Below are 12,500 nucleotides of genomic sequence, written 5' to 3'. Positions count from 1 at the left end.
CAAAGAAAGAAAACCAGAGAATTGTCTGAGGAGGTCAGACGCAAGATTGTAGCCAAACGTGGACAATCTCGAGGCTACAAGTCCATCTCCAGAGACCTTGATGTTCCTGTGACCAACGTACACAATGTTATCAGGAAGTTTAAGGCCCATGGCACTAGCCAAAGTCCCTGGACGTGGCCACATGAGAAAACTTGATTGAAGATTGCAGCGAAGGATTGTTCGAATGGTGGAGAAAGCACCTCGATCAACTGCCAAACAGATTCAAGCTGACATTCAGATACACAGTACGACAGTTTCAACTCACATCATCCGTCACCAACTCAACGAAGGGAGTTCTATGGTAGGAGACCCAGGAGGACCTCACTGCTGAGACAGAGACATCAGAATGCTCAACGGAAGGTTTCCACAACACACCTGAAGAAGCCAAAATCCTGGGAGAATGTCCTGTGGACAGATGAGACCAAGTTTGAGTTTTTTGGTAAAGCACATCATCTCTGTTTTCAGAAAACAAAATGAAGCCTTCAAAGAAAAGAACATCTTCCCAACAGTCAAAGATGGAGGAGGTTCAGTGATGTTTTGGGGTTGCTGTGCTGCCTCTAGAACTGGGTGCTTTGAATGTGTGCATGGCATCATGAAATCGGGAGATTACCAAGGTACTTTGGAGCACAATGTTCAACCCAGTGTCAGAAAACTGGGTCTCCATCGAAGGTCATGGGTCTTGCAGCAGGACAATGACCCCAAACACACTTCAAAAAACACCAAGGACTGGTTCAAGACAAAATGCTGAACTGTTCTGAAGTGGCCAGTGAAGAAGAACTCTTTTGTCAAGTTGAATATTTTATTGACAATGATAATGGCATTTTGTCTGCAACCAAAAGGGAAAATAGACAATATTAGTCTGATTACTTTCACACGATATGGTACACAGGAAAATGCCATGAACTAACAATGAAGATCTCATATCGGCATTTGCATAATGGACATTACTAACTGGCGATATGCAATTGCACTAATGATGATAATAATAATAATAATATAATAATAATAATAATAATACGAACCAACGATAATGTCCAACTATAATGAATAAAATAATAACGGACAAATGCACAAGACACCAGGACATAGGGCAATGACAATCACTCTTCAGCCAGCAATGAGTCCAGATCTAAATCCCATTGAACAGCTGTGGGGAGATCTGAAAACAGCAGTTGGGAGAATGCACCCTTAAAATCTGGGAGGACTGGAGCAGTTCGCACAAGAAGAGTGGGTCAAACTACCAGTAGAGAGGTGGAGGAAGCTCATTCATGGCTATAGGAAGTGCTTGACTGCAGATATTTTGTCTAAAGGCTGTGCTACCAAATATTAAGCCGAGGGTGTCAATAACTATGTCAACGACATTTCTTTATATTTTCTGATTTCAAAGGATATCTCAAGTTTTGAAATCATAACAGTGAAATGAAGAATTGTGGAGACCAAATACTTTTGTCAATTTCAACTTGTTTCTTTGAGAAAATTGTGTTATTTCAAAAAAGTACAAAGGTGTGTGTGTGTGTGTGTGTGTGTGTGTGTGTGTGTGTGTGTGTGTGTGTGTGTGTGTGTGTGTGTGTGTACAATATATATATATATATATATATATATATATATATATATATATATATATATATATATATATATATATATATATATATATATATGTTTTTCTTTTTTTGGAAATCCTGAGAATGGGAAACAGGTACAGTGATGAATAATGAAAATGTTTTTGTCAAAATCTATATTTTAAAAATTTTTAAAAATTTTTCTTGATGCTGCATTGTGCGGATCCTTGGTGATCAATTTGCTACTATTAGGAGATGTAAACCTGACACACACATTGTATGTTATGAAGTAGACCAGCATATAAGACCCCTGTGTCGGAGTGGTGACCCGTCCAGGTTTGTGCCCAATAGCCAAGGAAACTGCTTGGGCAGCACCGACGCTCTGCACAGAGTATGGTCCCAATGGCTGGATATAAGACCCGTCACTTCACTGATGGGAATACCATTCTTTGCTGCAATGGCTAATCTATGAGAGGAGGAGGAGATCCTGCCCTCTTTGCAGGGATAACCATCATCACAAGTTGGTGTTTACAGTTTCGCCACATGTGACAGTGTACCCATATACAAACCTGCCATCCTTTTTATTGTTGTTATTTTTTGTAATACAAACCTTCCTTGGAGTTCCTTGAATCCACCGTCATTGGTTTCATTGAAATCCATTCATCTGTTCTCAAGTTGGAGCATGACAAACGGACAGACGGCTACGTTTTCATCTATATACATGTATTTAGATATTTGTTGTTTTTGGACTATTTTGAGGTTATTGTTGGTGGAACCTTTTGAACACCAAACCTGCGTTGCTCGCGACATGCTGATTATAATTCTTGTATTGCTGATCGTTGCCCATATTGTATTTATTAATGAGTTGTTTTCGAGTTCTGTTATTTGTGGCTTTATCATATTGTTTTTTTTTGCCTTAGAAGGTCGCATGGTTGTTTCCAGGTCAGTGCAGATGGAAAGAACCTGTTTTGTCCGTGTGGTTCCAAGGTACAAATTTTGGATATTGCTTCAGGGAAAGTGGAGCGCAGCATTGTTCAGGTAAGCATCACAATACTTTTGCTTGTGATGTCATTATCCCACACACACGAAGCTAAGAGCAGGGGTTAAGCAATTAGTTCACTTTGTCTGTCTGTCTGTCTGTCTGTCTGTGCACAAACGTCGGTTTATGATCGAGGAACAACTCTATTTCAAATGAGTGTTATATTTTGAACCGTAATCGGAAAATGAACCTGTCATTTAGCAGTACTTTCGCTCTGAAATCGTCCTGATCGCGCATGCACAGAGGATTGATTTTTTTTTTTTCCTCTTTCTTCCTGTCTGGCAATGAAACAAAGTTTAAAATAATTCATAACAGGGAACTTACTGTTTTTAGCAACATCATAAAGGACACAAACAGGCATGAAGAACTAATGTAACATGTTTAACAAGGGTGATGTGCAAATCTGCTTCAATAACGCTAAACTTCTGGAATTTTTTAACGTTCTTCAAAATCTTTACTTTATTTAAATTTAAATGTATATTTGAACACTGGAACACAAATCACCTCGTGGGCACTTTCAAAAACCTTCTGTTTTAGCAGTACATTGACAAAATATTTTGTCATTTTATGTCATCTCAATCAAGTTTGCTGCTCGCATGTCCTTTTTTTCTCATTTTGGCTGTCTGCCCATCACGCTATCTCCTAAAGGCCCGGTCACACCTTGACGTTTTAGCCAACGTATGCCGATTTTTGAATTTTTTTTCTAAAACGCTGGCACACGTTGAATACGTTATGGGTAAGTTTTGATAACATTGAGAGCACGCTGAAAAACACTGCCATACATCGTTGTACGTTGGCTTTAAACGTTGTACTTTTTGGTTGTCCTCAAATTTTTTCATGCTTGAAATTTCACGACGTATGCCGGCGTATGACTCACACGTTCCGCTACGCTAGCCACAAGTTGTATGCATGGTCTGCGATCGTTGACAGACGTCAACACATGCTACTTGTAAGTTAATCATAAGTTGAGACACGCCGAGGTAATGTTTAGCGTACCCGAAACTTATTTCTAACCTATGATTAACGTGTTGTTGGCACGTTACGCGATCGTTGCCACACGTCGACAGACGTTACTTTTAAGTTACTCATAGGCTGAAAGACGTCGGTATAATGGATCGTCCTTGCGTCAGCGTCCACGGCCACGGCCAGGACACTTATTTGCAGCATTCTTCAAACTTTTCTTCGGCATGACGAGGATGTTCACACTTCGATGTCTAGCTTGGCTATGATTCCAATTGTCCATCGTCAGCGTCTATTTAAAATAGTCGAGTTGGAGCGTTTTAACACGTTCAGAAGAAACGCTTCAAATTTCCAAACCCCAGCGTCAAAAAACAAAGGCGAGTGACAGCAATTTAAATCGTTCATTGTAAACAATGAAAATAGCTGAGTGGTACCGTTTAAAAGTCGTTGAGTGTAAAAAAAATCCAATTGTTGAGCACAAGCGTCTACTTTCAATAGTGGAGATGCAGCCATTTAAATCGTTGAGTGGCAGCCTATGAATAGCAAACCCCACGTCACCGGCAAAGATAAACTGCCGCACGATATGGATAAGTTAGGCTATCGTTGGGCATAGTTTGTGAACGCCGGCTTCACGATAATTATTCGTTGGTATATCATATCTATAAGTAATCAAAGCGCTCTATGCACATTATTAGTTCATTGTGCATTTGTCCAACCCGTTATGAATAGACCTAAATCGTAAAAACAAGCTATAGCTCATTGTTGAAAAAGCCCCATAAAAAATTAGCCGCGAAGAACTTCGAACAATGGTGCAAAGATGTCTCCTACCCGTGGACACGCGGACGTAAGGACGATCCATCATAACCCACACCCTCCCCCTCACACTCACCTACTACTGCCAACATGAACAAACTACTACTAATACTAATACTGATACTGTTACTGCTGACATGGACATCGACTCAAAAAGGACTCGAAAACACTGTTGGGTTCCCCTTTTATGAGCAGCATTTTTATATACCAATTCCCAAAACCGCTGGGAACACGTCTTTATATGGCAGTTGTAAGCTAGAAACGCATTAATTTTTTTTTTTTTTGTCGACCGGAAGACGTCATTGGAATACGTCTACATACGTCGATGTGTGTTGGGACTACGTAAAGAATTGGTTCAAAGCACGTCAAACATAAGTTAGAAATAAGTTTTGCGTAAAAAAGACATTACCGCGACGTGTTTCGACTTATGAGTAGCTTATAAGTAGCCTTTGTGGACGTGTGTAAGCGTCCACATATCGTGTGTAAAACTTATCCCCATCGCATGCGGAACGTGTGTCATACGCCGAGTACGTCGTAAAATTTTGAACATGTTTAAAATTTCTTGACGTACTCTACTTACTACGACGTATGATAGCGTACTTTAGCGTTCTACTCACGTATACCAAACTTACTCATGCTGTATTTGACGTGCCCCAACGTTTTAGACACATTTTTCTTGGGTCGGCATACGCTGGTAAGATCGCCAAGGTGTGACCGCGATGTTGTCACTTCCATTTCTACGGCAGTTATGATTCGAATCGTTGTGCGTCAGCCTTTTAATAGGCTACGTCACCACATCGTCGGCGATGCATGCAACGCGCTATGCCGAAGTTAGACTATCATTGGGCATCGGTTGTGTAGGCCGACAACAGGTTCAGCATTCGTTGGTATAAGTTATCTATAACACAACGAAACGTTCTGTGTCCGTTACCAATGCGTTATACATAAGACCAAGTCGCTATGAATACGTCCGAATCTGTAAAAAAAAAACATCAAAAGTTCAACGTAAGCCAGCGTTTTACATACATTTTAATACGTTGCCATCGCTGGCTAAAACGTCAAGGTGTGACCGGGCCTTAAACAGTTCGACAGAAATTAACCAAACTCTGTAGTTATGATCACCACATGGCAAGAACGTGCAAGAGCAGTATAATTTTGGCCTCGCCTCCCCTGGTGCGGGGTCAAAAGGTTAAATACCAAAACTAGAAGGGCACTCTGTCGAGCGTATACCTCTGCCACATAATGACTGATCCACGAGAACATATCAGGCCCAATACATTTTTGAAATATCATGCTATATCTCGTTTTTGGCCCCATCTCTCAATGGTGAAGAATCACTTTTAGAATAAAAATCAAATAATTCTCAAATCCAGATCCGGATTCGGACCTTCACCAAAATCGAATCAATTTGTCGTGGTCAAACTGGAGTTTCATCTGTCTACCAAGTTTCATCTGAATCCATCCACAACTTTTTGAGATATGCTATATATGAGTTTAGCCCTATCTCCAAATGGTGAAGAATCACTTAAAAAAAATTCTCGAATCCGCATTCAGATCTTCATCGAAATCGAATCAATTCTTCCGTGTCACCCACCCGTGTCCACCAACTTTCGTCCGAATATGTCCACCACTTTTTGAGATTTTGTGCTCTGTATCATTTTTGGTGCTAATAGTGAAGAATCACTTTAAAAATTCGAGTGTCCGGATCTGTATCTTCAACAAAATCGAATCGGTTCGTCCTTGTCACACACCCAAACCAGCCCACCAAATTTCATCTGGATCCGTCCACAACTTTTTGAGATACCCTGCCCACAAACAAACAAATAGATAGAGGTATGAAAACATAACCTCCTTCACCTTCGTTAGCAGAGGTAAAAATGCAATTATTGGCACATTTTAAAACTTTTAATGAATGTCTCTGCAATCAACGTTGTGGGACGCATGAAATATGTAATGAATTTTTGGGATTTGACCCCCGGTTCATACCCAAGGGGTGGGGACTTGGGGTCACGTGGGTTAAAATGGGAGAAAAAATTTACTCAATTTGATATTTGTGGATGTTTTTGCCAACTTTCAACTTTGATTTCGGTGGGTGGTGTGGGGATTTGCGATGGTACACCATCGACTTCGCCCGAGTTTATTACCTCCGCCACCGAGGGTGGAAGTAGGTTCGGTTTTCACCCCTGTCTGTCTGTTTGTCTGCAGGATATCTCAAAAAGTTGTGGACGGATCCGGATGAAATTTGATGGGCAGTTTGCGTGTTTGCCAGTGACAAATTGATTCGATTTTGGTGAAGATCCGAATCCGGATCTGGATACGAGATTTGTTTAACTTTTAAAGTGCTTCTTCACCATTGAGAGATGGGGCCAAGAACGATATCGTGCTGTATGGCATTATAGTTCAAAAAGTTGTTGACGGATTTGGATGAAACTTGGTGGACAGGTCGGGTGTGTGGCAAGGGTGAATTGATTCGATTTTGGTGAAGATCAGGATCCGCATGTGGATGCGAGAGTTATTTAATTTTTTAAATGATTCTTCACCATTGAGAGATGGGGCCAAAAACGAGATATAGCATGATATTTCAAAAATGTATTGGGCCCGATATGTTCTCGTGGATCAAGCATTACGTGGCGAAGGTATGCGCTCTACTTGGTGCCTTTCTAGTTTATTTTGCTATTCTCTTCAGTTAGTGATAGCTTCTTTAAAACTTTGCCTCTGTGGCACGTATTAGGGTTGAACCTCTCATTGATTACTACCTCGCAAATTGACCCCTGATGGGCATTTTGTGATTGTCTGCCTGTTGCATCATTTTTCCTGCTCGGACTACTATTGTGATCGTGTATTCTGAACGAGGTATTGGTGTTGTGCCTTTTTATGCTCGATGATGAAATTGACTTGAGATTTAATGCTGTCATTCATTCCAACTTCAGAATGTTGTTTAATAATTTCAAATGATAAAGTTTGAAAATGTAATTTCCTTCACACAACCGCTGCAAAGCTTTTCATGATGATTCGGACTATATTCGGATGATTATGCATTCGAGGGTTTCTGTTTACCTTTAAAAGAGCTCATTACGTTTGAGTCCCATGTGCTTATTAACCAAACTGAATTATCCCAAGTATCCTGAATTGAAAAATTCCTGAATCGAGTCATTGAAGCATTCAAGAGAAGTTGTGAAATGAAGTTGATTGATTTTTGTTTTAACAGGAGGATGAAGAGGATGTTTCCTGTTTAATTTTGAGTCCAGATGATCAGGCAAGTTTGCAGTGAGGGTGGTTGCAGACACGTTGCAACCACCACACACACACGAGGGTGGTTCAAGGTTGCTGTGAACTCTATATTGTAGAACATGTACAAATATGAGTTAATTGCTGATATTTATGTGCAAACGATATTGTCTACCCTGAGCAAGTTGTACAGGAATGGATTTCAATGCCGGTCAAAAGCATTATTGCTATGACTAAGATGGCAGCAAACATAAACATCTCCTGCGGAACAGAGATGTCATAGGCTTCCAAAACTTTGTTCAACTTCCTATAGTGACCAGAAAATATAACTTTTTAAAAAATATTTTACAAAGTGAGGTGACAGAAGGTAGAAAGCAACACATTGAAGTAGGGCAGTGGACCAATAAGTGCAAACAGTAAGGGGAAGAAGGAAAAAGATGAGGCGACTGAGAAGAGGGAATGAAATGGAGCAACTTGTGAAGAGGAAGGATTCGGGGGTTGGGGAAGACAATCTACAGCTGACTTTGCAGGCCAGCTTTAAGATATAGTCTTGAGTTCAGGAAACGGAACCTTTTCCTGTGGCCAACCATGGAAATGGACAGTTGGGTTTGTTTGAGGATCCTTTTGGTGAGATTGAGATTTGCCAGTTTCCCAGGACTACTGATCTTCTGCTGTCATGCATTGTATAAAAGTATGTGGGGGTGGTATTGAGAGAGGCATACAGTGCCTTCAGAAAGTATTCACACCCCTCGACTTTTGTCACATGTTGCTGTGTTACAGCCTGAATTTAAAATGGATTCAATTTAAAGTTTTTGTCACCGCTCGACACAAAATACCCGCAAATGACCAAGTGAAACAGGTTTTTGAGAAATTTTTACAAATTAATTAAAAATGAAAAGCTGAAATGTCTTGCATCAATAACTATTCAAACCCTTTGCTCTGACACTCCAAAATGAGCTCAGGTGCATCCAATTTCCTTTGATCATCCTTGAGATGTCTCCACGTCTTGATTGGAGTCCACCTGTGGCCATTGATCAATTCAATTGATTGGACATGATTTAGAAAGAAACACACCTTTCTATATGAGGTCCCACAGTTGATAATGCATGTCAGAGCAGAAACTCTACCATGAAGTCCAAGGAACTTCCCGTAGAACTTTGAGATAAAATTGAGAGGGGGCCTGGGGAAGGGTGTAAAACAATTTCAGGTGTTGAAAGTTCCCAAGAGCACAGTGAGCTCCATCATTAGGAAATGGAACTACCCAGATTCTTCCTAGAGCTGGCCGTCCGACCAAACTAAGCAACCAGGCAAGAAGGACCTTTGTCAGGGAGGTGACCAATAACCCAACGACCACTCTGACAGATGACAGAGTTCCTTTGCTGAGGTGAGAGAACCTGCTGGAAGGACAACGGTCTCGGCTTCACAAATCTCGGCTTTCTGGGAGAGTGGCCAGACGGAAGCCACTCCTGAGAAAAAGGCATGTGACAGCACACCTGGGGTTTGCAAAAAGGCGCGTGAAAGACTGAGAACATGAGGCAAAATATTCTGTGGTCTGATGAGACGAAAATTGAACTCTTTGGCCTGAATGCAAAGTGCTACATCTGGTGGAACTGAGTATAGCTCATCACACATACAACACCATCTCAACCGTGAAGCATGGTGGTGGCAGTATCATGCTCTGGGGATGCTTTTCAGTGGCAAGGACTGGGAGACTTGTAAGGATAGAGGGAAGAATGAATGGAGCCAAATACAGGCAAATCCTTAAGGAGAACCTGCTTCAGAGTGCAAAAGACCTAAAACTGTGGCGAAGATTTACATTCCAGCCGGACAATGACCCCAAACATGCTGCTAAAACAACACTGGAATGGCTCAGAACAAGATCGTGAAAGTCCTTGAGAATCCAATTGATCATCTATGGAAGGACTTAACAATTGCTGTTCACTGACGCTCCTCATAAAACTCGACGGAGCTTGAGCAAATCTGCAAGGAAGAATTGGAGAAAATCCCCAAATCCAGATGTACAAAGCTGATGCAGACATACCCAAGAAGACTCAAAGCTGTAATTGCTGCTAAAGGTGCTTCAATTAAGTATTGACTCAGGGGGTTGAATCCTTATTGATGCAAGATATTTCAACTTCTCATTTTAAATTGCTTTGTAAAAATTTCCACAACACATTTTCACTTTGTCATTATAGGTTATTTTGTGTTGTGTTGATCAGTGACAAAAAAATTCAAATTTGATCCATTTTTTTTATTTCAGGCTGTAACGCAACAAAATGTGAAAAGTCGAGGTGTGTGTGTGTGTGTGTGTGTGTGTGTGTGTGTGTTTGTGTGTGTGTGTGTGTTATTGTTACGGCCATGGGAACCGAGTATTACGAGGGGGTTAATCCCCGTTTCTCCTCGGAAGAGCCAGACTTGGGGCCACCGCTCACAATTATCTTTGTGGTACGGTGGGTTGTTTTACAACCACAAAGGCCAATCAGTTAACCATGAGTTCCAGTGTCCACTGTCTAATTTGCCGTTTAACTAGAGGTCACGTGGCTTCCTGAACAGGGAGTGTGCCCTCGGAAAAGCACCAATCTTATCTTGATTATATCTTAATGAGGCCGGCCGAGCGTTTAACCACTGGTGCGTGCCAACTATGACAGGTCAATTAGCTTGGTAATTCCTTCCCAGTCTATATAGGTTCGGACAATGCTGGATGAATGGAAGGAAAGGACAAGCACGGACAGGTTGAAACGTCAACAAGGAATTTATTGATCAGGAAAAAATAAATATACTGAAGAACTTTTTATTTCTTTGTGGTGAAAATAGGTAAATTAAAATCAATTAAAATAATCTCAAGCAAATAAAGAATTAAACAGGCATTGATAGAAAAACAAAGGGCAGATGCTTATCATTACGCGTTTCTTAGCGATTAAACACGAGACAAAGGTACCCAGCAGAGATCATTCAGGGGGGAAGAGAAATCCGGTCTGCTTACCAAGGTAGAAATTGTCATACGTCAAGTAAAATGTCCCAAAATGTGTGAGCGTGCCTTGATCCGTTGCCAGTGTCCTGCCTTGCCGTGCACCCACCCACAAACAGGCTTGAACACCAATCAACGTCATGTCATCACCCCCAGGAACCAGGTACGCCAAGAATCGGGTACACCAACAGCAGGTCTTGAGCAGAACCAGCAGGAACAGTCCAACCGTTACCCACTGTCAGGAGCAACAAACAATGGACAGCTGTGAGGCACTGTGAGAAGCTGTAAGGCTGTCACCAGCGGTCAGAGCTGCAAGGCTGTCACCAACTGTCACAAAACAAACTGTCGCCAGCTCACCAACTGTCTGACTGGAACTGACTGGAGCTGAAAATAACCATCACCCAGCTGTCACAAACTGTCAGAAAAACGGTCCTCCCATCTCTTTTATAGGCGGCCATTCTGGGCGGAGCCTCAAGCAGACTTCAGCCAAATCCACCTTACCTATTAGCGCATCGTTGCACATGACCAACCATCAACCTCACGATCATTCCTTCCTTACCAGGGTGAGATGCAACCCTAAATCAGCACAGGCCTGGCTTACGGTGCCATGTTTGTGGTGCTGGACGAACGGCAGAAAGCAGCCATTTACCAGAATTGCCGAGCGAAAATGTGAAGCACTCATAAAACGTCAACAACAACCATCACCTCTCTACTCAGCCTGACACGAACAAGAGCCAGCCAGCATCCACAGAGCTGCCAAACGGGGCATCAAACGTCGATAGAAAAAGGTGGACGCCAACGTCGGTGAAAGAGGTGGGTGTCGAATGTCGATGGAAAATAGGTGGGTGAAGTAAATGATCCACAGCCGTCTTTAACTGTCCGAATAACTGCTCAGGAAAAGCCCATGGTGTGCTCAATCAAATGTCCTGTAAGTCCAAGGTGTAATTAAATCGTCCACCTCCAAGCCAATGTGTCCTGATGGAAAGGGGTTAGACGAGCCTATGTTGGGCTCACATCTATCTCGTGTGCATGAATGTGTCTGTCGTAAAGAGAAAAAAAGGCCATCGCATAAGAAAGGAAATCTATTCTTTACCCTTCTCCAACACATCAAAGTTAGAATCCCACCAGACATGGGGATGGGTCTATCCTGGACATGCATTTAGGGAAATAACTGTCTGAGGACCTAAATGTTTGTGTGCATTTGGTGGATCCGATTCTGAAATCACTGTGTGTGTGTGTGTGTGTGTGTGTGTGTGTGTGTGTGTGTGTGTGTGTGTGTGTGTGTGTGTGTGTGTGTGTGTGTGTGTGTGTGTGTGTGTGTGTGTGTGTACTTGTAGCGAGCAGATTTATGACGATATATCTTCTACAATCTTAACTTAGGGCAAGGACAGGTGCCATGACACACACACACACACACACACACACACACACACACACACACACACACACACACACACACACACACACACACACACACACACACACACACACACACACACACACACACACACACACACACACACACACACACACACACACACACACCCCGATGAAGAGTTAATTAGAAGAAAGGAGAGGAGATGAGGCTAACCATCTCGTAATACCTTGCACAGTCGGCCGACCACGCTACCCAGTACATTTTGGGTGACGCTCCACCGAGCGATCCCAGTTCGAGAGTTGGGGCATCGTCTCCTGCTTGGTTACTGTGCTGGGCTCAGCACGTGCACAGGTCCAGAGAAGAGGTGGGGCCGACAGGCAAGGAAGAGGCATTGGTTGGAGCCAGCACGCGAAGTCAAAGGTCGAGAGACAGACAGATGGAGTCGGCGGATCCAGACGGCAAATGTAGGGATTCCAGAGATAGGAAGGCAGAGAAAGAGAGCGAGTGGGTGGAGTG

The 12,500-nt window shown here is 42.3% G+C and overlaps 1 protein-coding gene across 4 annotated transcripts in view; it reads left to right on the top strand.

Annotated features, from left to right (window-relative positions):
- Positions 1-12,500, top strand: part of TBL3 (transducin beta like 3) — a 113,253-nt gene that overhangs the window by 48,789 nt on the left and 51,964 nt on the right. For 3 of the 4 annotated variants that reach the window (XM_085886226.1, XM_085886234.1, XM_085886242.1), the window contains 2 exons: positions 2,541-2,636; positions 7,619-7,666. In XM_085886226.1, coding sequence (XP_085742352.1) covers positions 2,541-2,636; positions 7,619-7,666 — 144 coding nt within the window. Of the gene's footprint in view, positions 1-2,540; positions 2,637-7,618; positions 7,667-10,725; positions 11,420-12,500 lie in introns of all 4 variants that reach the window. The other variant, XM_085886249.1, reaches the window with a different exon arrangement.

The sequence above is a fragment of the Eptatretus burgeri genome, chromosome 1, assembly GCF_056783735.1.
Source record: "Eptatretus burgeri isolate ZD-2024b chromosome 1, Ebu_testis_v1, whole genome shotgun sequence".
In the NCBI taxonomy this organism is placed as follows: Eukaryota; Metazoa; Chordata; class Myxini; order Myxiniformes; family Myxinidae; genus Eptatretus; species Eptatretus burgeri.
Note: the sequence above shows the minus strand (reverse complement) of the source record. Positions and strands in the feature narration are given on the sequence as shown.